The 24,816-nt window shown below is 37.8% G+C and overlaps 3 protein-coding genes across 3 annotated transcripts; all 3 read left to right on the top strand.

The window, feature by feature from the left end:
* The first annotated feature begins 2,391 nt into the window (after window positions 1–2,391).
* On the top strand, window positions 2,392–7,169 carry LOC127379592 (low affinity immunoglobulin gamma Fc region receptor III-A-like). Its single transcript, XM_051429403.1, has 9 exons — window positions 2,392–2,480; window positions 2,814–2,873; window positions 3,171–3,428; window positions 3,595–3,840; window positions 4,095–4,295; window positions 4,867–4,941; window positions 5,080–5,145; window positions 6,129–6,209; window positions 6,508–7,169. Exons 1-9 carry the CDS (start codon window positions 2,450–2,452, stop codon window positions 6,525–6,527), a joined length of 1,038 nt encoding a protein of 345 aa, XP_051285363.1. The 5' UTR covers window positions 2,392–2,449; the 3' UTR covers window positions 6,528–7,169.
* An 848-nt stretch (window positions 7,170–8,017) lies between these two features.
* LOC127379594 (butyrophilin subfamily 3 member A3-like) lies at window positions 8,018–11,343 on the top strand. The gene is made up of 6 exons (XM_051429405.1): window positions 8,018–8,103; window positions 9,144–9,243; window positions 9,410–9,751; window positions 9,921–10,208; window positions 10,325–10,444; window positions 10,837–11,343. Exons 2-6 carry the CDS (start codon window positions 9,153–9,155, stop codon window positions 10,959–10,961), a joined length of 966 nt encoding a protein of 321 aa, XP_051285365.1. The 5' UTR covers window positions 8,018–8,103; window positions 9,144–9,152; the 3' UTR covers window positions 10,962–11,343.
* Window positions 11,344–17,463: 6,120 nt separating this feature from the next.
* LOC127379585 (contactin-1-like) lies at window positions 17,464–24,474 on the top strand. The gene is made up of 12 exons (XM_051429388.1): window positions 17,464–17,588; window positions 17,871–17,942; window positions 18,239–18,342; window positions 18,467–18,656; window positions 18,747–18,859; window positions 18,941–19,094; window positions 20,886–20,989; window positions 21,584–21,773; window positions 21,864–21,976; window positions 22,058–22,214; window positions 23,561–23,621; window positions 23,742–24,474. The coding sequence occupies exons 2-11, from the start codon at window positions 17,879–17,881 to the stop codon at window positions 23,572–23,574; spliced, it is 1,203 nt and encodes a 400-aa protein (XP_051285348.1). The 5' UTR covers window positions 17,464–17,588; window positions 17,871–17,878; the 3' UTR covers window positions 23,575–23,621; window positions 23,742–24,474.
* The last annotated feature ends 342 nt before the right edge of the window (window positions 24,475–24,816 follow it).

The raw sequence follows: 24,816 nt of genomic DNA, 5'->3' as shown, positions 1-24,816 counted from the left end.
TAAAATGTTTGCTGGTGGCTATGACGGAGCTTCATCTTCAGCAGCAGCAGTATCTTCAGCAGCCGCAGGTAATGATGGCAGAGGTGGCTGTCAGGTGGATGAGGGAAAGGGGAGGCAGGAAGAGGAGAGACCCACGGCGGCCACCGGTAGGAGTGGAGGGGAATCTGAACTTCAGGTAAGAAGTGATGAACAGCAGTCTACCTGGGTCAGATATGAATCAAGTTTTGGTGTAGTTTTTTGCATTGTGCTTGCTAACTTGCTAAGGTAAAAATAGAATTATCAAAACACTCATTATAATGTATCAGATAAGATTTGATTAAACTTTATTGTCATTGCACAAAGTACAGTCCAAAGGAAAAGTTTTGCATCTAACTTGAGTGCAAACAAGTAAAGTGTTCAGAAAATGCTTGTCTTAGAATTAATTAGAATTAGTGCATCTTAATAGGTCTTAACTCATAAGACACTAGGTGGAATAAATATAAGAATGAGGTATTGTATATACAAACAGCTGTTTTCTTCCAGCCTTAACCTCTCACTGTCTCTTATAGGATGCTGTCACTCATTTTTGGAAGCCTGCCGTGGTTTTGTTATTTTCTCTAAGTAAGTACTGTATAGAATACATGATTCAACTATTTTTCTAGAGTGAAGATACCAGTACTGTGGTCATCTGAGCAAGTCCATCAGGTGTCATTCTTTCTCACCTTTCTTTCTCACCTTTCTCTGTTTTTCTCCTTTCACTTTTTAAAGGTTGCCATGTTTGAGGAAATCTTCTGTGTTGCTGTGCTGTGTTGTTTATTGATGTGGTGAATAAATAGTCTATGAAAATATCACTAAATCTGTCATTTATTTATTTTAATATTCATCAGTGATCATGTCTCATCTCTATTCCTCTCTGTCCTAATTTCAGGATCCCATAATACGTTGTACATTGTTCAGGAGGTTAACTAGACCAAGCAGCCTTTTGGTTTCCGTTAAGTACTGTATAGAATAACGGGACTGGGAGGATGGTGTAGGTTTAAGTTTATTAGACAAGTACATATACACCAACAAGACAGTGTACAGGATTGTCACAAAAAAGTTTGTTTTCATTCACAGGCTTCATTGTCTTTCCAATACCTGGTGGGCCGGTCTCGGTTCAAAATGCATGGGCCAATTTTTTGTCCCAGTCCAGCCCTGCATCTCACCAGTAGGGGATTCACAGGAAACGATTCAGCATCTAATGCAACATTTCTTACTGCTGCTGATTCACATTAAAAACATTCTGATGGAAAAGCATGAGGTGGCTTCTGTAGTCACAGGAAACATATTGAACCACACTTACTATTGTCACGGTTACAACAGGTTTTCAATCATTTGTTTTAACTTAACATTATAAAAAACTGCAATAAGAACAGTTTTATTACTGTTTCCATCTGAATAAATCTTTTAATGCCCAGAGACGGAGATGGACCAGAGTTATTTTAAAGGAACCCTCCATGTTTTAAGACTGAGCAAAAACCTTTGAATAATGTGTCTGATGAGATATTGTCCATAAATAGTTCCTGTCAGTCCTTAAGAGAAATCTAGACTGGGAAAATGTTTAACTACTGGACACAAGATGTTTCCTACTTTTAATAAAAAGGTCATGGTTTGGTTTAAGGTTAAAGGACGTTCATCACCATGGCTACAATAATCAGCATGTGGTTAAGGTTAGGGAACAGTCATTGTAACAAGAAACCAACATTGACTGTATGTAGGAAACAGGAAGTAAACAGTGATCTCTCATGTCTTGTGTCACGTATTGTGGACCCATCCAACCCCCCCCAACCCCCCCAACCTCCTCCAGCTGCAGACTTTGTGGCTATTTGATAACTCTCTACTTCCTCATTTACTCCTGACGGACAAGAGTCATAGTTACTACAGCCACTAGAGGGCTTTGTTGTATGACTGTAAACATGTCATTTTTTGGGCATTTGCTGAAAGAACTGATACTGTCAGTTTCCAGATTTAATATGAGCACAGAGAAAAAAAATAACCTAACCCTATCCATAACCGTTCAGTGTTATGTGTTACAATAAGATTTACACATACATCATTCTGCATAATGAAGGTCAACCATCCAAGTGAAGTAACAAAACGGGGACTTGAAGACATTGCAAGTAAATTTTTCAGTTTTTTTAAGTAAGCACTATTGGTAAGGACACCACAGTCTCTACAAACCTGCTTCCAGCAAGGGTGTGATGAGATGCAGGTCTTGCTACTTCCCTTACGCTCAGGTTTTACCTCTGCACTGAAAGAATGTGTGGTTTTTTTTTACCTGTCTCTGCTTCACACATATATTCATAGAAGTAACTGAAACCTACTATTGTATCAACACCAAAAATAAGCTGCACAGGAAGAGGAGGTTCACACCTACATTTCACTATACTTTACTCTAGTCTGATGTTCAGACAGTCGGCAGCAAGACAACATGGCGGTCACAGCTCTCTGCAGCAGACTGAGTGAGTACTGACTCTGTCTCTCCATTCCAGAATAAGATTTGAAAACAAGGAAATACATAAGCTGAATTTGGCACGATCTAAGCAATGTGTTTTATCAAACCCAGCTTTATAAAAAAAAATCAATTCTGCAACTTACATGAGTGATTGTGTTGTCTGTATGTGTAAAGGTAGATCACTATCATCTAATCATTGTGTATTTTCTAACTGAGGCTGTCACATACACACACTGACAGCATATACTTAGGTGGTGCACATATTTATAGATTTTCAACGCATACATTCTCATGTAAAACCATCTGTCTGACACACAGCTCTCTTCCTATTTCTCTCCAGTGATCAGTGTCGTGGTTCTGGTTGCACATGTTCAGAACAGCTATTGTGCTCAAAAAGATGGTAAGCTGCTGTTAGTTAAATGAAAGGATTTGCTCTTAAAGTCAATACCACTGTTTAAAAACATGGTTAAAAATGTAAATGTAAAATGCAACAAAGTGCACAATGATATCTGAAATATATGTACAGCAAATCAATCGTTATAAAGCTGTAGCAGTTTTTGCTCTGTGTTAAAATAAAATTGATCAAGCTGTCAAGACAAGGAATTCATTCAACTTCTGTTTCTCACTAGAAACTATGTATGTGTGAAACAGTGAGTGTTGCTGGGAAAAATGTAACCTCTTGTGTTCTGTGTCTCAGGTGCAGCTTTTCCTCGTATTCTTCCAAACAGACTGCAGTTTTTTGAATATGATTCTATCACTTTTAACTGTGAGTTTGATGACTCAGCTGAATGGAGAGTGATGAGGACACTCAAAGAAACCCCCACAAACATTTCCAATTGGGTGACATCAGCAGGATCTGGGACCATTAAACCTGCATTTTCATCAGACAGTGGAGAATACTGGTGTGAAGATGGAGATGGACTGAAGAGCAATGCTGTCAACATCACCGTCACTGGTATGTTTAGCTGATAACTCAAGATATATTCCAATGTATTTTAAGATTTGAGACAAGGATGTTAGTATGGACAGTTTAGAAATCTGAACAATAAACTCAACATGGTCGACCCACAGCTACAGGCAACATAAATGCTTACAGTATAATATCTGTTATCATTGTTCAGCTGGTTCAGTATTCTTGGAGAGCCCTGTCCTGCCTGTGGAGGAGGGAGACAATGTGACTCTGCACTGTCAAAAGAAGAAAAGTTCCTCTGACCTCATAGCTGATTTCTATAAAGATGGCCTCTGCATCAAGACTGGCTATAAAGGAAGCATGACCCTCTACAATGTTTCTACATCAGAAGAAGGACTTTACAAGTGTAACATCTCTGGAGCTGGACAATCACCAGAGAGCCGACTGCTTGTCAGAGGTCAGACATAACAGAGTTTCAAACTTAAATATAGGCTATGAATGGATTTGTGCATCATAGACAATGGCCTCAACTGTGTAAATGCCCATCCAGTCCTGCAGTTCAGTACTTGGTAGGAAGATCAAGTGTCATTGAACAATTGTGTGTTTTGTTACTGATTTGTGATTTCAAATGGATATATAGTGGAAGGATAATGGCAAAATGTGTCTGAAATATACTAAATAAATGCTGTATATTGTTCTCAACTGCATCAGAACCTGATGAAGGGACTCGTCCTTCCCCCAGTCCCTCCCCTGATCCACTCACTAGTCCCTCCCCTGATCCACTCACCCCACTGTGGATTGCTGGCACTTCTTTACTGGTGGCCCTCCTGCTGTTGGTGTTGGGACTAGGACTACTGAAATGCAGGACACACAGAAGTACTGAGGACAAAGCTGAAGGAAGCACCACCAGAGGTACATTTCTGAATGTAGAGTTCAAGAGGGGATAGTTCTACACCTCAGAACATTTTATTGATTTATGTATGGTATGTAGGCAACAATATCATTGATTATTGATTAATTTAATGTTGTGTAGTTATAGTTAAAGGTCCAGGGTGTAAAATTTAGGAGGTTGTATTGTCCGAAATGGAATATAATATTAATAGGTATGTTTTCATTAGTGCATAATCACCAGAATAAAGGAATCGTGGTGGTTTTTTTTTTTTTTTTTACCTTAGAATGAGATGTTTTTATCTATAGACGCCACGGATTGCCTTCTACAGGGTCCCTCGCGTTTTTTGCGTTATTCAGTTTCTCCTCCTCATTTGGAAGGGGAGGGTGAAACGAAGGAGTTGCAATCTGCAACTACACTAGTAAATCCTACATACTGGAACTATAAGCGCACAGATACACACTATGTGTATACCCCTTTCTTCCTGTTTTGGTCAAATATACTGCTTGAATTTGTGTTATTTTTATTTTATTTTATTTTTTTAAATACAGCCTGGAAGCAAATTCTGTGTTTTCCTTTTTTTCTATGTTGTAGTATCAGGAGGTGACAGCGTACTTCATCCACAGGATGCAACATATGCTGTAGTCAAAAAACCAAGAAGGGGGAAAGGTATGTGGTATTCTTCTATAACTTCACATTACCACAGCAAGTCACACAAACAATATTAAAAAATCAAAACAAAACAAGAACAAAACTACAGCATCGACTGCAAATAATTGCTTTTGGTTTGGTTTTCCTATTTTTCAGACAGCGGTGGTGATTTGGATACTCAACACAATGTAACATATGCATCTGTGAAAAGAAAGGAGCGAGGTATGTATTCAATGGCACAGGTATTAAAGTTCTGTCTGAACAAAACCACAGCAAGTTCACAGGGGAAGATCTTTTGTGCGACTAAACACAACGTGATGTTTGTCTCTGTTCTATTTCAATGGGAGCACTGTGTCAGATTCCAAATGATCCAGAACTATAGACTATAGGCACAAACAGGCAGAATCGTAGTTTGGAAAGTCTTCGCTTTGTACAAATGAAAAAACAACAAAAAATGTTATGTGGTGGTGGGACAAGAAGTTTAGTCTTTACATGCTTCCAATTAGCATTTAGCTCAAAGCACTGATGTGTTTAGGGTGCTTACATGGCTGTATATTCATTTACATGCTTGTGTGCACTGACAGGCACAGAGCAGGTGGAAAGGTGGATGCAAAGTTTAGTGTGGTTGGCCAGCGTGGCTTCACTAATTTTACTTTTTATTACAGTGCTACCTCTGTCGAAAACAATACAATCAATGCATTTAATTCAAAAGATAAAAGATGAGGTAATAAAAAATAAATAAATTCAAATTCACCAGTTTCTCATGGCAACAATGGGATGAAAGAATAGATGTGGCATTATGTTAAAAAGGGAAGTGATGGAGTACTTATATGCAAGGGATAATTTGATCATCTCAGTTATAAACCACACGAGAAAACCACAGAAAGAGAAGAAGGGCCCCTCAGTAGGTTTATTTAGCCGTCTACATATAAGACAGTTGACAGAGGGACTATGAGATGTAAGGCTTTGACGGTTTGCAGCAGGGGAGTGGGAACCCTAAATACAAAGTACAAAAATACAACAAAGTAAACATTTCCATTACTATTACTGAAGAAAGCAATCTGTTTCAGTAGTACTGATCAACTGCAATGAGGGGCTTTTACTGACTTTTATTGACATATTCCATATATTCCATTAAGGTAAATTAACAATTTTTTAGCAATAAATGATAACATAAGAGATAATTTCATGTGTTTCCAAAACAGAACCATCAGTGTCCAAAGCAGCAACCAAGCCTTGTCTACCAGAAGACAGAGTTGTTTATTCTTCACTGAACTTTATGGAAGGTAAGCCTGATGCAGCATCTGTTTCCTCATTAGAAAGTACTGTTTTTATGGCCTTCGTGCACCAACTTTCACTTCCCATTTGACCACCAAAAGGTCAGCATAACAGTTGCTGTACCTCTGCCACTGTGGAGATTGGAGACATGACAGCAGAGTGCAATACAGTAATATCAAGGAAAGATAAGGCTTTATACACCATCAATGGCTGTTTAAACAAAGCTGAACATTAAAAGTACTTTGTTTGATTAAGATTTAAAACTTTTACTAAAAATTAGTTGGGTTTTTTTGTATTTCCGTCCAGGAAACATATCAGACCACTGAGAGCAGACATCCAACTGAAGGGAAGAGGAACACGATCACACTCAGACATGTTACAGTGATTTGTATCTGTTCAAACTGTTATTTTGCATCCCTTTAAAGCATCAATCGTGTCTCCATTTATATTAGTATTTTTAATAAATTGAGTACTGATTATTGTATTTTTCACTCCCATAAAGCCATGTGCAGTATGATGAGAGCTCATTTTGACCATTTAATACTTAACTCAGCTACAGTGATGTTGTAATTTGTTTCCATCTCATTGTTTGATCATGTGTTGACAGGAAATCACATCCAGACTTTTTTTTATTTTTTTTTATATTTGTGTCAGTTCCTCCAAGTCAAAGAATACAGTTCTTCTTTCTACACCCACACATGATTGTTACGACCTTGTGGGAAATGTAAAAAAACAAAACAAGTTTTCTTTATTTATTTTCTTATTTTTTTACCTAACCAAAGAAGAACTAGATCAGACAGGCTGAGAAAAGGTGACTAAATTAACACACTGTGTTTGCAGATTGTGTATAAGAGCATCATTTGGACTTTGTGTAACTAGAATCAAACACAGCAGAGCTTGGTATATGCTAAACATAATCAAAAAAAGTTATAGACATTCGTGGCTATAAAATTCAAGCTTTTCAGATATTTCTGTTTTGTTTTTCTTTCTTTTGTTGCATCTGAATAGAAACACACTTACTGGCAGTCAACATGCATTGACAACCTAAATTAGTCAAGCTTTTTATAAACATCTTGTCCATCGTCCCCCTCAGTCTGTACCTGGGGTCTTTGTCTCAGTCACGTCATCAGTGTATTTTTAACAGCGAGAGTGTGACTGTTAAACCACATTGTTCCATCTGCTCTGTTCTCACGTCTGCAGAAGCTTTTTATTAGAACAGCTGCAGCTTCTAAACACTCGCTGTGGTCATCGGTTTGATCTGAGGCAGAGCCACCTAGCTTAGAGACACATTTATAATAAGTTCCTATTACTAAACCACTGACACAGTTACACAGTGCTCTCGGCTCAAGTTCAACTCAAGGTAAGTGTGACACGTTAGCTCACTATAACTTCAGGCTACATTTGTCTCCTTTTGCCCTAATGCCTCACTCTAACCCTTTTGGTGCTCTCAGACTACACTTTGCAAAGATAAAATTAAGCTTTAGCTAAGATAATAAACCTACCTGACACTGCATTGATTGATTGTCATGTGGAGGGTAAAGTGATCACATAGCTGCATAAATAATAACAGGCAACATTTCTTCAGGGCAGGAAGTGCTACCTTTGTGAATTGCACAGAAATTGTACAGATGTGACTGGGGTAGATGGTTGGCTGTTTAAGGTGCAGGACTACACTGCCAGAAGTTTGCATCCTCAGTTGTGTTTAGAATTAGTGAAGCACTTTGGTTAACCCATTAATGTCCAATGTGGAATTTCTGAATTTCATTTGCAGCACTGTAAGTACTAGCTGAGTTAAGCACAAATCCATTGATTCTGAAAATCTCTCAAAGTATGAGGCCACAGCTTCTGGCAGACAACCACAACGCTGACGCAGGCACAAAGGGGATATAACGCCATCGTCAGGTGACCAGTGAAACACAGATTTACCTGAATAAAATGATAGATAATATGATAAATGATAGACTGAGTTGGAACATTGTTGGAAACATTTGGGATAATCTAATAACTAATGTAACATAACTACATATAGAACAAAGGTTTAGAGTTAATAGACATTTTAATGCAGAAATGTTACATATTATTTGTTTAAATTTAACTAATAGTCTAATATAAAAATGGGACAAGCACATTGGACTTTAATACCTGCACGTAAGTGCTGCAAAGTGAACACACCTCCTCTGGTCATGATAAAAGTACAAATCATTCTTTTCTGAGCACTTTGACCATGAAGTTTCCTGAGAGGTGAGAAGCAACACATGCAACAGGTATGTGACATTTTCAAATTTTAATTCTATTTTTTATGATACTTTAAAGTTTATTATAGCACCTTAATTATCATTATGCCTATACTAGATCGTAGACTTATACCGCATTCAGACTGGATTCTATAGAGGACATACCGTACGTACCCTGGTCAGTGATTTTAATCCTGTCTGCAACGCATCCGTGGGTAATTTGTCACCCTCTCTCTAGTAACAATTACTACCACATTTACCTACTATTTTTGGTAATTTCAATTACATACATCCATTTTAAAGGTTTCTAACATAAAGGTCTATTTGAGAACATAAGGACATCAAAAATTAAAGCAATCAGGAGAGCAGGACCCAGTAAAAGCTTATCAAATGGGCTGTTGTAATGTCAGTTTACAGGTCGGCACAGGTGTCTTTTGCCTATAATTCAAAATGGTGTTATTTAAGGTAATTCCAAATTAACTATTAGCAGTTCTTGCAACTATCACTGGATGCAAATAATTATAAATTTGCTCTTTATTCCCCACATCTCTGTGTAATGTTAATCTGGTCTGAATGGGGCTTAAATGAATCTTGTGACAAAGATGTAAAAATGTTCTGTGCTAAAACAGGATCTGTCTCTGGAATAAAGAAATAAACCTCCTTTATTAAAATTTGTTTTTGTTTGTTTTTTATGTTCTTAATATTTAGTAACTGTGTATGCAGCACTCCAGGATGGTTAACATTAAGGATGGATTCCTCAGAACCATCTTCGTTTTGGCTGTCTTCATTCTCTTAACACTTTGTGGAGGTAACACACACACACACACCTACACACACACACACACACACACACACACACACACACACACACACACACATAAACACAGGTGACTAGCAGTTTTGCCACAAAAGGAAAAAGGTTAAGAATACGACTACTTTATTCATAATACCATATAACCTATACTTTTTTCCAGGTCAGTCGCAGCAGATTGATCCACTACAGCCAGTCGTAGTGATGGTCGGTGGTGACATTGTTTTGCCGTGTCAGCTGGAACCTCCTGTTAATGCTGTTTCCATGACGATGGAGTGGGGGAGACCTGACCTGGAGCCCAGATTTGTCTATGTGTGGCATGATGGTCAAGAACTTTTGGTTACCCAGAACCAGGCATATAAGGGAAGTGCGTCATTGTCCATTGATAGACTGAAGCTTGGAGACCTTTCACTGAACCTCTACAGAGTGACCATCTCTGATAACGGGAGATACAGATGCTTCATTCCAAAACTGGATGAAGAATATTTTGTTGAACTTGTTGTTGGTAAGTACATTCACTGTGCAATGTTTCTACTTTGGTGAACAAAGTGCTTCAAATATCTCGGAATATTTATAATATCAGGGGCAATTTGGGGTTCACCGTCTTGAGAAGATGTTGCATCATTCAACATTCACATAATTTGTGTTTCCATTGTTTCCTCTCTCATCATCAGGTGCTGTCTCTTTGCCTGGCATCAGCTTAGCAGGGATCGATAAGGCCAACAGTGGGGTGATGTTAGATTGCCAGTCTAATGGCTGGCACCCAAAACCTGAGGTGGTCTGGCTGGACGGTGAGGGAAACCTCCTCTCTGCTGGACCTACAGAGACAGTCAGAGGTCCTGATGACCTCTATACTGTCAGCAGCAGAGTGACTGTGGAGAAGAGACACAGCAACATCTTCACCTGTAGAGTCCAACAGAAAGACATCAACCAGACCAGAGAGACACACATCTATGTTCCAGGTAGAAATCATTTCTCAAACCAGAAGTTTCAGCTTCATTGAAACATGCACAGACCTTCGGTTTTCTGTCAAACATGTTGTCTAGCTATAATTTGTTGTTGTCTTCTAATATTTCAGAGGATTTCTTCATGGCCCAATCTAATTGTGCTGCTTCTATTACCTTCAGTGTGTTGTTTGGCTTCATGTTTGTTCTTGCAGTCGCTCTTTTTCTTTGGAAAAGGAGACAAAATGAAATCGGTGAGACAAGAATGTATTTGACTTTTTTAAACAATGCATTTTCAAACTCTTATGCTGTGGTCATGATAGCATTAAGCCAGTCATCACAAAACAGTATAAAAGTAAACCCAGTTTTAATTTATCAATATTCATTTATCAATATAAATACAAATTCTGACTTTTTCTTCATAATGTAGTTTCAAAACTTGCCATGTAGAGTAAAATGAAATGATGCTTCCTGTTTGAAATGGTTTGTGTCTTTTTTAAAAATGTTTCTCGAAAGAGTAAGTTAAAAAAAAAGTAAAATGACATGAATGCACCAATACTTCTTCTTTTAACATTTATGTTTTGCTTTTTTGTCTCATGTAGTTCCACATGTTTTTCTAAAAAAACTACACTGCCTCTGTTCACAGAGAGAAGCAGAGAGGAGCTCATGAGAGAGAGCAAGAAAAAAGAATTTGGAAAAGATGAAGTCAAAACTTACTGTGGAGTTGCAGAGCAGAGAGGAAGAACAGAAATGTATGGCACAGGTTATTGAGACACTGAAGGAACTGAACGAGGGACTGAAGAAGCAGAAAGAGGAACTCATGGTCCAATCACAGGAGACAGGGACACTGGTGGAGGAGAATGAAAGCAAGGTTAAATCAGTGGAGAAAGAAGTAACAGAGAAGGAGGGAGATAAAACAGCTAACAAAGCACAGGGATACTTAAAAATCAAAGAAATCATTACACAGGCCAACTGGAACCTGGAGGAGAGAAAGCGAGAACATCAACAACTGGACATTAACACAGAGAAACTGATGAAGAACACACACGATGAGATTAAAAGAATAACAGAAAGGAAGAAAGAAGTAGAGAAACAAATGGAGGATATAGAGAAACAGAGAGAGGAGATTGAGAGCAAATTTCAGTCAAAGAGAGGAGGGAGATTATTGTAACACTGTTATCCCTGTAAACATTTGTCAGTTTTTTATCTTAGTTATTTTTCAATATTGTGGTTCTGTGTGGTGTTCTTTCCCTTCTTTTGAACATATATCTTTTTTCTGCACCTCTTTAGCCAGAGGATACTTCTCTGATGGGTATTTGACTTTCCTGTGTGAGCCCTTTTTGTACGTGGCATTCTGTATATATTGTTAATATTTCCACTTCATTGCAATATTGTTGGACATAATTCAGGCGTAGGCGGATTATTCATTAAAATTGTGAGAGGCTGCACCTGTTGTATTAAGAACATGCAAGAAGTGTTTGTTGCGCTAAACCAATCAATGCATGCATGCAAAATACCTTTAACCCAATCTACTGTAGTGTAACAGATGTACTGTATAAATAAACTTTGCTGGTCATATTGACTTTTTTTAAATCATGTTACAGTTTAACCATCATGAATATATTCAAATAATAAACTGGGGGGCAGCCCCAGAGGGGTATTGCACAAAACCAGGATAAGGGATTAAGCCGGGATATGTTGGTTATCCTGGCTTAATTTAGCCTCAAGTCTGTTGCATGAAAGCAGGTTAAACTTATCCCGGCCAAGTTACTATGGTGATTTATTCTCTGCAGCTAGCCTGCTCCAGACCAGACTAACAGCCGGGCTAACATTAATCCTAGTGATTCACCTGTATTTCCACCGTCAGTCCTGTGAGGAATTAATGTGTTTTACAGCATGTCCATGGTCTTTCTAAGTATGTTGCATCATTTTAATTATCCTGCATTCAAATATTACATATATATTGTAATTTCTTATTTCATTTAAATCTGTTGGCTGTTTGTAATTGCAACAGTCTTTTTATATTAATTCAAGTGGAAATATTATTACTCAGGACAAGTGTTATATTGCTATGCTAATGAAGACTGCTTGTCAAATTGCATAAATATGTGTTTATTGCAGTAATTGAGATTACAAAACACAGCTGATGAAGTTGCAAAGGTGTTTTCAATGAAATCTGTGACAAGGGAAATATAGTATATATATTATGGCATACCTTTTAAGAGATTAATCTTTGAATATATAAAATTTATCTTTGAATATATAAAATGAATCTTTGAATATATAAAATTAATCTTTGAATATATAAAATTAATCTTTGAATATATGGAATGAAACTTGACTCGTCATCAAGGCACTGTCATCTTGTAGAAGTGAGAATGAGTCAGTCAGGAACCTTGTGGCAGCAATACTGAGCAATGAGGACATTATTAACTCATTGGTAAGTGCTTGTACGGGCCACAATCCTTCCCATAGTACCCGTGCCCAATACTGTTCTCCTGACGAAGAAGTTCACTCCCTTTTTAATGGTGGCAGGCCGACTACAACAGGCCTCAGGCTAAATCCTGACAGAAAAAGCAAAAAAGTTTTCCAGTTTAAGAAAGTATTGTAATATTTCAACTGATGCCATTTTGTAAAACCAGCTAATTCAGAAGGCTATCACTTTGATGAAAAGGATACAACTAGGTTTTGAATTTCATTCAGTATTCTCACAGTTTTATCAGTATATCCAAGCTTCATTCCATATATTCAAAGATTCATTTTATATATTCAAAGTTTCATTTCCTAAACGGCATGCCATATATATATATATATATATATATATATATATATATACATTATTCACACCTGTTCCCTCTTCATAATGGCTTGCCCTTTTTTGGAGGATGTACTGGATGAGGAAGCCCTAATCGTCAGACAAGCATTTAGTCATGAAAGAGTCTTCTGGGACAGGTCAGACCCATTGGTCGTTGGAGATGACTATCTCATTGAGAGATACAGATTCTCAGGTGATGGACTAAGATATTTATGTAGGCTGCTGGGTCCAAAAATACAGCACCAGACGGCAGGAAGCCATGTTCTCACTGTACCACAGATGGTCTGTGTTACATTGAGATGTTTTGCAAGTTGGAGCTTCCTTTATTCTGTTGGGGATGCAGAGAACCTCAATAAAGGAACCATTTGCAGCACATATCCTGGCTTGGTGGGCCGCCCCCTGTGCCAGTTCTATGGGCTTTTTTTTAACTGCTACAATCATACAGACATTCAACATGTCAGCAGACACCTAATCTATTCACCTCATTTGTTCACTGTTACTACTTTAAAGTCACTTACCAGCCTGCAAAATGTTCTTGTATTTAACTTTAACTTGCTGTCAGGTCCTTTTATGGCCAGACAAGTTTGTTCTTTATGAAGGATAGAAAGATAAAATAGATAAAAAATAGATTAAATTACACACATTGTGGATAATTGTTTGCACTTAATCATACTTTACATTTAAGTAACATGAACCTGTACTTGCCACATTTAAAGCAAAGTGCCAGGCTTTCTCTCTTTCTTTAATTATGGCATTGGTATTGCCTTTTTTTCTTCTATCTTCCACCTCTTCATAGAACTCCATCAGGAGCTGTTGTTCAGCGGCAGTGAAATATGAAGCGTGACTCTTATCCATGTTCCCATCGGTGATTCTGTGTGCGATCGCGAGGTCTATTTAAGTATGCCGTGAACACACACTTATCCCGACTATCTACACCTGGCTTAACATAGCCGCACCTTTTCATCCTGGCTCGGCAAACGTGCAACCAATTAAGCCAGGATGCGCCGAGCAGGCTAAGTCAAGCTGCGCTTGCTCAATTATCCTGGATTTCTTTATTCTACTTTTGTGCAATACCCCTCTGGTGTCACTGAGTGTTGGTGTTTGTTTGTGCCAGGTCAGATTGTGGTGTTGACTGGGGGTTAATTGGTGCCAACTGGGAACACCTGGGCCCGGTGCTCCTAGGCTATATAATCAAGGCCCTGTTGCCCATTCTAGCTCTCTGCTGCTTCTGGTTTGTATTGTTTGAGTTGTCCTAACTTGTTGTTTGATTTGTACTAATTTGTTACTCTCTTCTTTGCAGACACTCTGACAGTGGTGTGAGGACTGCAGCGTGGCCTCGTCTTATGTTTAGTTTTGTACACTTTACAACATACACACACATTATCCCTCATGCACACCTTACACTACTGACTACACTGTTATTCACACTCTATATTCAAAGTATTTAGTTGTTCATTTCATAATTTGACTTTTGTTCAATAAATTACTTTTTGTTATTCCTTCCAAATGGTGTATCTCACACATTTGTCATGCCTTAAGAGCCAGGGTGTGACAACCAAACATCAGATCATTACATAAAGTGATGTCCATGAGGGGGCTGCAGAGTCCAGAGGATACTAAAAGACAGCACTGACCCCAATCTGGCAAATCACCTATTTTATGACTGCAAAAGATGGTGGTGAATTCTTCCTTTAATGTCATCGGACTGCTGCTTTAAAAGTGATTAAAGATAAGGAAATATGTTGGAATTTAGACTCCTTGACTGATGGTTTCAATTCTGCTGCAATTTGTCACGTTACTTTTTTTAAAAAAGTGTGAATTCTTTTGAATTAAGTTTAAATAAAAGGGAACTGAATGTGGCTCAGCAGCTTATTCCTTATCCCTCGGTTCACAAAAGAAAATGTGTCTGTTCAACTGGTTTGGATTCTTCTACAAGAAATAAATAGCCTACACAAAGTATAAAATTTAACTACCTACAAAATAAAATGTGTAAACAAGTGATAAAATAAAGGAGGATCACTTGATGCTGTTGAAGCAGTGATGACTGTAGATGTTCCAGGATTTGCAGGAGGTGGATTTAGATATTTCAACAGCGCATCTGAAGAGAGAAGAGGAGTAAGTGACACCGTTGGGTGTTACAGTCTAACAATAAAAGAAATGATTCCAAGAATAAAATGAAATAATAAAATGAAAAACCTAAGAGATGCATTACTTTCACTGTACTGTACATGAATGATATACAGTGCAATTTCTTCTGATATATAAATTAGATTAGATTTAATCTTATTGTCATTACAGTGAAATGCTGATTAGCAGAATGCAAAGAAGCAGTAAACTACAGTATAATATAACATATGGGAATGTATTAACATTAATGATGTGCACTTTAACATGGATGTAAAGTTTAACACTATAAACACACTTTAGACAATACTGAACTGTAACACAACAAACAACAAGGCTTACAACTCTAATATATAAAGGTGTGTGAAAGGAAAAAAGCATCTGACTGACTGTTACAAGCAGAGCAAACGTTAGCTAACCAACAATAAATACAAATAATGTAAGCAGCTGCTGAATAGATCTAATCTTTACAAATGTCCCTGAGAAATAGAAGGTGGGAGTATTATATATATTATAGACCCCTCCATAACATGAACTGATGTTAAAACGAGCTAACACTATGTTAGTGTGTTATTGTTTAATAGGCTTTGCTATGCAGTTAGTTTTCATACTAAGAAATAATGGCACCAACTAGTTTTAGTATAAAAATATTGAAAGTTGCACCTTTTTTTTCTTTTTCTTCCCCCATCATGGCACCCCCTAGATGGACGGCGCCCTTAGCATTTGCTTATACTGCCTCTGCGACTGGCCGGCACTGCCTGTGACTCAAATTTCCATCTATTTGCAACCAACTTTGTTTCCTCTCCTTTGTGTAGCGCCAATTCATAACAGAAGTTATCTCAGGACACTTTTCAAATAGAGCAGGTCTAGACCGAACTCTTTAAAACATTAATTACAGAGACCCAACAGTACCACCATGAGCAAGACCTTGGAGACAAGGGCAAGGAAAAACTGCCTGTTAAAAGGCAGAAACCTAGGACAGATCCTCCGGCTCTAGGTGGGTGGTCGTCTGTCTCGACCAGTTGGAGTGAGAGAGAGACAGAGACAGAGAGAGAGAGAGAGAGAGACAGACAGACAGACAGACAGGTGCACAGCAACAACAGTATTGGCAATAGCATCTAGCAGGACCATGGCAGGAGGCTCCACCAGGATCAATAAGAACTTGCGAGACGAGAAAGCACCAATTAATGCTGGTGTTATACTATTTCTCTTGGTTTAAAAGCCACTTAATGTAGGATATGTAGAGAGTCTTTCAAATTATTCTGATTACATTTTTGGTTGTAAAAAAATGGAACAATCTCTCAACAAATTGGTGTATGTATTCCTTTCAGTCTATTTATAGCAGTGTCCATAAGTCAGATCTGTGGGGCCCCTGTGTCTTTTACTTACTGACTAAGAGTAGAAAATGTTAGAAATTTAAAGAAGGATTAACCTCAACATGCTTTTGGTGTCAAAAAAAGAAAAGAAAGAAAAGAAGACTGAAAATCAGTGCTCGTGTTTTGTAAGGCCTGAACCAGATATTCAATGTCAAGATGATGACAGTGAGATTATTACCACCTCAACAATGTAACAACTGGGACTATGAATATGAGCTACAGGTAATAATCAAAAATATGGTATAATCAACCACGTTGGATAATCAAAAATGGTTACTATAATCACTAACCTGACAAACATGCTAGCCATAACCCAAAGCTAAAATGACTTGAGGCATTCAATGTCAAGGTGCACATCCCTGACTGATTCAATAGTGGAGTAGCCTATTAATAGATCGAGTATTAAATTGTGGGGCAAAAAAGCAGGGGGTCAAGCCCCCTTAATGTCTGTCTGTGCATGTGCCAGTATCTAACGAACATGCTTGTTTCACTTTGATTCACTCAAAATAATTATTAACAATAGCAGTGATCTTAATCATGGACACACTCAGAAGGTAATCAAAAATGTCTGCAAGGTGCACATCCCTGACTGTGTAACTGGGTGAACTTCATGAACATGACTTGACAATTCTCATGAACAGTGTGCACAAATATTCCTGCCTGGAATGTGTTGATCGATACTGTCTTGTACTTCTCTCCTTACAACTGCAGGTTTGAAGTACAAATATGTTGGTACGCTGCTCTGGTGAAAGATATTATTTCATTGGATTAGATTGTGCCAAAGACCTGCAAACTTAAAATCCTGACCAAATAAATAAATGTGACAACAACTTGTTGTTGTTGTTTCCATTCACTGGTGTCTGGAGAAAGTTTTGCTTCTGGAGCCACCACATCTGCTATCAGTGAAATTCTCTGGTATGTAAAACAAAAGCAAAACATTTCCTGCAGTTGAAAAAGGGTTAACTGAGAGGGGGAACTCAATCTGTGTGTGGGGGTTGTACTAGAGACTAAAAACCAGCCTTTGAGCAGCTGCATTCTGTTTCCATCTGTGCAAAGACAACAAAGAAACAGCTTTCTTTTAGGGTAAGCCAACATATACTTACTTTATTATACAGATCTCGTAGTCTCTGCAATGGTCGGGGAAAAGTTGAGGCAAAGTAGAAATACAAAAGCTGCTAAAGCTGGTAGAGCATCTACAACCTTTGTTCAGTATGCTAATGACATAATAAAGGAATAGTGGAGTAGCCTATTAATAGATCGAGTATTAAATTGTGGGGCAAAAGAGCAGGGGGTCAAGCCCCCTTAATGTCTGTCTGTGCATGTGCCAGTATCTAACGAACATGCTTGTTTCACTTTGATTCACAGAGGGGAAAATGCGTTTGTGCAGCTGCTTTGGCGTCTGCCTGTTTATCCTCCACTGCATCCCAGTTTCCGCAGGTAAACAAGAGTCATGAATGGTTGAAAGATGTATCTAAACAATATCCAACAAGTCTGTATATTTAAAGGACAAATATGTTGTTTGATCAGGAACAAAGCAGATTGTATTTAATTTGCAGTTTCCATAAGAGCGAGCTGACGTACCACCAGTGGTATGTGTTTGAGAGGTGGTGCACATAATTGTTTCAATATGCTACGCCAAAGTTTTGTATGTGTAATATAAAAAAGCACATGTACTGAAAAAGGTTCCTTTACTGTAACCTATGTACCAAACTGCACTCTGTGTTCCTTCTCAGCTCCAATTGAAGCCCCTGTAATCATTGATGGCCAAGCTCTCTCTGCCACAGAAGCCATGGTGTGGTGGCGTCCTCTCTCACAGAGCAATGTAGAGGGGTACAAGGTGAGTACCGTAACTGTTTGCTGTTTCACACCATTCTCCTCTTTCTTTTTGCAATAAATAAGTTCTACAGTGCTATAAAACAAGGCTTGTACGTCGAGTACATTTTGGATCCTGTGTGTCCCAGGTGAAGTACTGGAGGGATAATGAAGACCGGGATGTGTTGGTCCACCTGGTAGAAGTACGTGGCTTGCAGAACCAAACCAGGCTGGAAGGTATGAAGGCCAACTCCCGCTACTTTATTGAGGTTCAGGGCTTCAGCTCTGAGGGATATGGGCCGTCCAGCGAGCGCCTCCAGATCCACACCAAGAAAGCCCGTAGGTTGTGCTTGAGAGCAATTTAGTATAAACCAGCATGTCATTTTAAAATAGTTGTTATTCATTATTGTTTTTTGTATCTTTTACCAGCTCCAAGCCAACCCCCCATAATAACTCGTCATGAATTAAAAGCCAATACAGTATACATTGCCTGGGAAATTGAGGAACCACTGGCTGACGAAGCAAACATAAATGGTTTCAAAGTGAGTACAGGTCTACATTGACTTTTATACAGATTAAAATCTCTAAGCCTTACATTTCTTATACCTTATCCGTATATGTAGGTGTTGTACAGGCAGCAGGACCTCTCCTTAGGCACTCTGTTCACAACTAGTAAACGGTACATAGAACTTCCCCTGATAGAAAATGGGAGCTATGTGGTGGAGATCTCGGCACACACAGACGAGGGAGACGGGCCTAAAGCACAAATCCATGCAGGTAACAGACACACTCAAGCATTTACTTTTCCCCTTCATTCACAATCCTTGTTTCTTGCCATGTAACATCAAGAAAGCCCTGGATTTCAATGGATTTTAAACTAGTTTCTCTTGTTGTGTACTATTCTGAGAAAAAAAGACATCTTATTTATACTTTTGGTTGAAAGTGTTGAATATATATTAATTGCAGAGTACAGACAGTGGCCGACACAGAAACCTGAGAAAAACATCTCTCTGAATGAAGTGAGCATGCTCTATTCAAATGCTGATGTAATTTGATGACATGCTGAATACTTCTTCCAGGAAAATGACTTATTTCACTAGAAACTGCAAAACATGTCTATTATAAGCCACAACATACACTGAATGCCTTCATCGTCAACAACAAGAAAGAGTGCAGGCGTTACCTGAAAGACTGGTGAGCTCGCCTTCTGTGAGGTTGATGTTGGTTTTTGGTTCATTTAAATGGACAGAAAAAATAAAGACAGAAACTAAACCAAAATACTTCAGGGGTGAAGGTCATCATTTATTGTTCGAATCTATCAATAAAATGTTATTTATATAGGACATTTCCTAAAAGGTTTAACAATACAATTAAGATATAATAAGAAAAATACAACACTACAGTGGAAATAGAAAAATACAATACAACAAAATACTGAAAATGAACAAAGGCAAGTGGTAGAAAGGAACTGGTAAAACACAGAGCACACTGCACTGCTGTAGGAGACAGTGGATTAAAAAAGGATGGATAGTATGTTTAAAGATTTATTTTAAAGCTGTTTACAGACTATTAAACCCTCAGCTCCTCTGGCAGGTTGTCCAGGAGGCGAGCTCCATGCTGCCCTTTTCTGCCAAAAAAAAGATCTTACACAAGAGTTGTTTTGACTGCTGAGCAAAAAGAAAGGGACATCTTTTGTGTTACACAATTTCCTCTTCTCTTCTAATTTATAATGAGCTCCTGATGCTAGTATAGCTAGACCACATGGAATGTCATATAAAAGAAAAACATCTTAGCAGATTCAACAAATCAACTATTTTTAAAAATGTAAGAGACATAATACTTTATTGAAATAGTCACGTACTCCTTTATTTAAACACAATGTTCAAGCTTTTACGCTCTCATTGACTGAAATACAGTGAAAACCAAAGAAAAGAGGAATGACAGATCCAGATGAGCTCAAATGAACTGCACAGATGAATGTAGGATTGTCATTAGAGCTAGAAACATAACAGAAAAATAAAAATGATAACATATGATGGTGTTAGTGTGTAGTATTGTGATGACTGACTGTCTTATTTTTAAAAGTATCAGTTAGATAAAAACCAAGAACAGCTATGCTTGGAATTATTATTTTTTTATGCCGTTATCTTAAAATTGTGAATTCATTCAGTGTCATTTATTAACCTTGTTTATTTGCACTGGCCTTACTAATGCCATTAGAAAATGTGAATCCAAAAAAGGACAAAGACATTAAAACAAGCATGGGTGGAGCTGGAAGTGTGACTCAAAGCAGCCATGCCCTTAATTATGCATACCTTTAAGCCTTGATATAATTTAAGCAGGTGAGTTATATGGAAATTAGCTATAGAGACCAAAACCAATTTGGTTTATAGTCAGGTACTGAGTCCATTAGCGTGTTTGATGCACAAGTTGATATCAACCTAAATGTATTCATACATATAAAATATGCTACGTTAGTATTTTGTGTGTGCAATATAAAAATAATCTCTGAAAAAGGTTCCCTTACTGTAACCTATGTACCAAACTGCACTCTGTGTTCCTTCTCAGCTCCAATTGAAGCCCCTGTAATCATTGATGGCCAAGCTCTCTCTGCCACAGAAGCCATGGTGTGGTGGCGTCCTCTCTCACAGAGCAATGTAGAGGGGTACAAGGTTGGTGTTTTTATAGCAGCATGCTGTGTGTATGTGTGAAAGACCTACAATGGGTGTTTACACAACAACAGTTTTGGTGAAAATCATCCTTTCTGAAAATTACCTCCACACACACAGCTGTGCAAAAATTGTAACCGTTTTGGCAGGTGATGGTGACAGTGGCGATTTCAAAAGATTGCATTTTCTGCAAGAAAACATTTGCTTCCTGTTGTCATATTGACAAAAGGCCAAACCACAACAAAAGTTTACTGTTTCATGCAAAAAAAAAACACTTTAATTGAAAAGGCCTTAAATTATATTTAGATTTAAAATCTAAATAAAGTAACTTAAATGTCTAAATATTCATCTTTGAAATCGTATTCTTTCAAAGCAAACAGACATGGTGTTTTATATATCACTAATGGTATAGCCAATGTAGAAACCCAATGAGAAAATTCACACATACTTATGAATTAGTTTTGTGTCTCGATCTTGATTCTACTGATTTACATTGCTGTTTCACACCATTCTCTTTCTTTTTTCAATAAATAAGTTCTACAGTGCTACAAAGCAAGGCTTGTACATCAAGTTCATTTTGGATCCTGTGTGTCCCAGGTGAAGTATTGGAGGGACAATGAAGACCGGGATGGGTTGTTCCAGCTGGTAGAGGTACGTGGCATGCAGAACCAAACCAAGCTGGACGGTCTGAAGGCCAACTCCCGCTACTTCATCGAGGTTCAGGGCTTCAGCTCTGAAGGATATGGGCCGTCCAGCGAGCGCCTCCAGATCCACACCAAGAAAGCCCGTAGGTTGTGCTTGAGAGCAATTTAGAATAAACCAGCATGTCATTTTAATATATTTGTTATTCATTATTGTTTTTTGTATCTTTTACCAGCTCCAAGCCAACCCCCCATAATAACACGTCATGAATTAAAAGCCAATACAGTATACATTGCCTGGGAAACTGAGGAACCACTGGCTGACGAGGCAAACATAAATGGTTTCAAAGTGAGTACAGCTCTACATTGACTTTTATACAGATTAAAATCACTAAGCCTTACATTTCTTATACCTTATCTGTATATGTAGGTGTTGTACAGGCAGCACGGCCACTCCTCAGGCACTCTGTATACAACCAGTAAACGGTACATAGAACTTCCCCTGATAGAAAATGAGAGCTATATGGTGGAGATCTTGGCACACACAGACGAGGGAGACGGGCCTAAAGCACAAATCCAATCCACAGGTAACAGACACACTCAAGCATTTACTTTTCCCCTTCATTCACAGTCTTTCTTGCCATGTAACATCAATAAAGTCAAGATATATAATGGAGCCTTTCAGCTGTACTAGCTATTAAAAGTCACACATACACTGAATGCCTTCATGGTCAACAACAAGAAAGAGTGCAGGCTTTACCTGAAAGACTGATGAGCTCGCCTTCTGTGATCGCGCAGGTTGACGTTGGTTTTCAGTTCATTTAAATGGACAGATAAATAAAGACAGAAACTAAACCAAAATACTTCAGGGGTGAAGGTCATCATTTATTGTTCGAATCTATCAATAAAATGTTATTTATATAGGACATCTCCTAAAAAGATTAACAATAAAATTAAGATATAATAAGATAAAAATACAACACTACAGTGGAAATAGAAAAATGCAATACAACAAAATACTGAAAATGAACAAAGGCAAGTGATAATATACAGTAGTTAAGCACGTAGAAAGGAACTGGTAAAACAGAGCACACTGCACTGCTGTAGACAGTGGATTAAAAAAGGATGGATGGTATGTTTAAAGATTTATTTTAAAGCTGTTTACAGACTATTAAACCCTTACACTAGAGTTGTTTTGACTGTTGAGCAAAAAGAAAGGGACATCTTTTGTGTTGCACAATTTCCTCTTCTCTTCTAATTTATAATGAGCTCCTGATGCTAGTATAGCTAGACCACATGGAATGTCATATAAAAGAAAAACATCAGATTCAACAAATCAACTATTATAAAAAAGTAAGAGACATAATACTTCATTGAAATAGTCACGTACTCCTTTATTTAAACACAATGTTCAAGCTTTTACGCTCTCAGTGACTGAAATACAGTGAAAACCAAAGAAAAGAGGTATGACAGATCCAAATGAGCTCAAATGAACTGCACAGATGAATGTAGGATTGTCATTAGAGCTAGAAACATAACAGAAAAATAAAAATGATAACATATGATGGTGTTAGTGTGTAGTATTGTGATGACTGACTGTCTTATTTTCAAAAGTATCAGTTAGATAAACCAAAAACAGCTATGCTTGGAATTATTATTGTTTTAATGCCGAATGCCACCTGTTGTGTTGCATAGCTCGCTCCAAGCCACTTTAGTTTCCTAGTTCCCATAGTGTTGGTATGTGACCACCTGGGAATGAGACTGAACAGTCAACTATCTCTAATCCAGAATTATCCAGAAAGATTAAGTTCTTTCCTTATCAGTAAACATGTATCCTCGTTCTAATAAGGTGTTAAACATTGGGAAGCAGAAAAGTTTCTGTTATCTAATCACATTTAGTGCTGAAGTGAAACGTTGTGCTCTTATTTTACAGACCTAGGGATTTAGGCCCCAGGGGATATCAGATCCAAGACACCATGGAGGGGGCTTTCAAGGTGATCTCCTCTCCATGATCACATGCATTTTTTTCCTTCAAATCAACAGCACATTTGACTGTCAGTCCAGTTATTCTTCAAGCAAAAACTGATATACCTTCATCTCTGTGTGTCTTCCAGGTGCAGGCGTCATGGCCACCCAATCTTTCAGCATACTCTCTCTGCTTCTGTTGGCTCTCCTCTGCCTTAACCTCCAAATGTAGTGCTTTGTCTTTGGCTTTTTTCCCATGAAGGAGGCTATTTGGTTGACACCTATGAGGACTTTGGGACTCTTTCCACAAACACTTGATTCCACTCTATAACCTGGGACATCATATTCAAGCTTTTCCCATCTGTAATATGTTTGTGAAGGAAATTGACAAAGACATCCCTTAATTATCCACAAAAGCCTCTTTGGAGGAGTGTCAAATGAGTTCTGTCAACAATTGTTCTGATGCTTACCTTTCTCAGTAACCTTTTTAAATCAATCACAGAAGTCTGAACAATACACTTTGCTTAGGTTGACTTTTAAGTCTTTCTACATCATGAAGTCAGACTTTCTGAGATGCTGTGTGTTCAGAAATGTAGGCTTCATCTGATCTACGATATTTTGGAAAATCCATCCTACAGTGTGTTCCATAGTATACGGGAAACAAGTGGCTGTAAAGGATAAGTGTATGAGTTTATAAAAAAATGTCTTTATCTTTCTTTATCTGCAGTTCAGTGGCATTGTTTTCTATTTTCTTCTTTAAATGAAGCACACCCTTTTTTTTTATAAATATGCAGTGAAAACAACTCTCACAAGCATCTCACCTTCATGTTTTTAATTTTATGTAAAACTACATCATAAAGGAAAGAGTGATTCATGCCGTTACATTTGTTTCTCTGTTTAATAAACTCTGGATGTTTTTTGAAGAAAATAATTAACTTATAATCAGTGCTTGATTCAAAATCACAACATGAGTTTAATTTTAAAGAAACAAGACATTGTTACATTCGTACACATTTGAAATGGTTCAAAAGAAGGAAAAAAATAATTATTATTATATATAACATGAGAGGCACGTTTCTTAACATACCACAACATGACAGATATCAATCATACCTGGTCTGATTGTAAAATACAGTTCAGACTTTTCTGTTTCCAGAAATAATTTTACAATGATGAACTGGCTTGCAACCAAATTTGGGAATGTTGTCGGACATATATATATTG

The sequence above is a fragment of the Dicentrarchus labrax genome, unplaced genomic scaffold, assembly GCF_905237075.1.
Source record: "Dicentrarchus labrax unplaced genomic scaffold, dlabrax2021, whole genome shotgun sequence".
In the NCBI taxonomy this organism is placed as follows: domain Eukaryota; kingdom Metazoa; phylum Chordata; class Actinopteri; family Moronidae; genus Dicentrarchus; species Dicentrarchus labrax.
This window is presented reverse-complemented; position numbering and strand designations above follow the sequence as displayed.

Bases quoted from the DNA above. Each gene is read 5' to 3' on its own strand.
- LOC127379592 (XM_051429403.1), top strand. From the start codon at position 2,450: ATGGCGGTCACAGCTCTCTGCAGCAGACTGA. The intron at 2,481-2,813 runs GTGAGTACTGAC...ATTTCTCTCCAG, and splicing joins AGCTCTCTGCAGCAGACTGA to TGATCAGTGTCGTGGTTCTG. The intron at 2,874-3,170 runs GTAAGCTGCTGT...TCTGTGTCTCAG, and splicing joins CTATTGTGCTCAAAAAGATG to GTGCAGCTTTTCCTCGTATT.
- LOC127379594 (XM_051429405.1), top strand. From the start codon at position 9,153: ATGCAGCACTCCAGGATGGTTAACATTAAGGATGGATTCCTCAGAACC. The intron at 9,244-9,409 runs GTAACACACACA...ACTTTTTTCCAG, and splicing joins TCTCTTAACACTTTGTGGAG to GTCAGTCGCAGCAGATTGAT. The intron at 9,752-9,920 runs GTAAGTACATTC...TCTCATCATCAG, and splicing joins TTTTGTTGAACTTGTTGTTG to GTGCTGTCTCTTTGCCTGGC.
- LOC127379585 (XM_051429388.1), top strand. From the start codon at position 17,879: ATGCGTTTGTGCAGCTGCTTTGGCGTCTGCCTGTTTATCCTCCACTGC. The intron at 17,943-18,238 runs GTAAACAAGAGT...GTTCCTTCTCAG, and splicing joins CTGCATCCCAGTTTCCGCAG to CTCCAATTGAAGCCCCTGTA. The intron at 19,095-20,885 runs GTAACAGACACA...GTTCCTTCTCAG, and splicing joins TAAAGCACAAATCCATGCAG to CTCCAATTGAAGCCCCTGTA.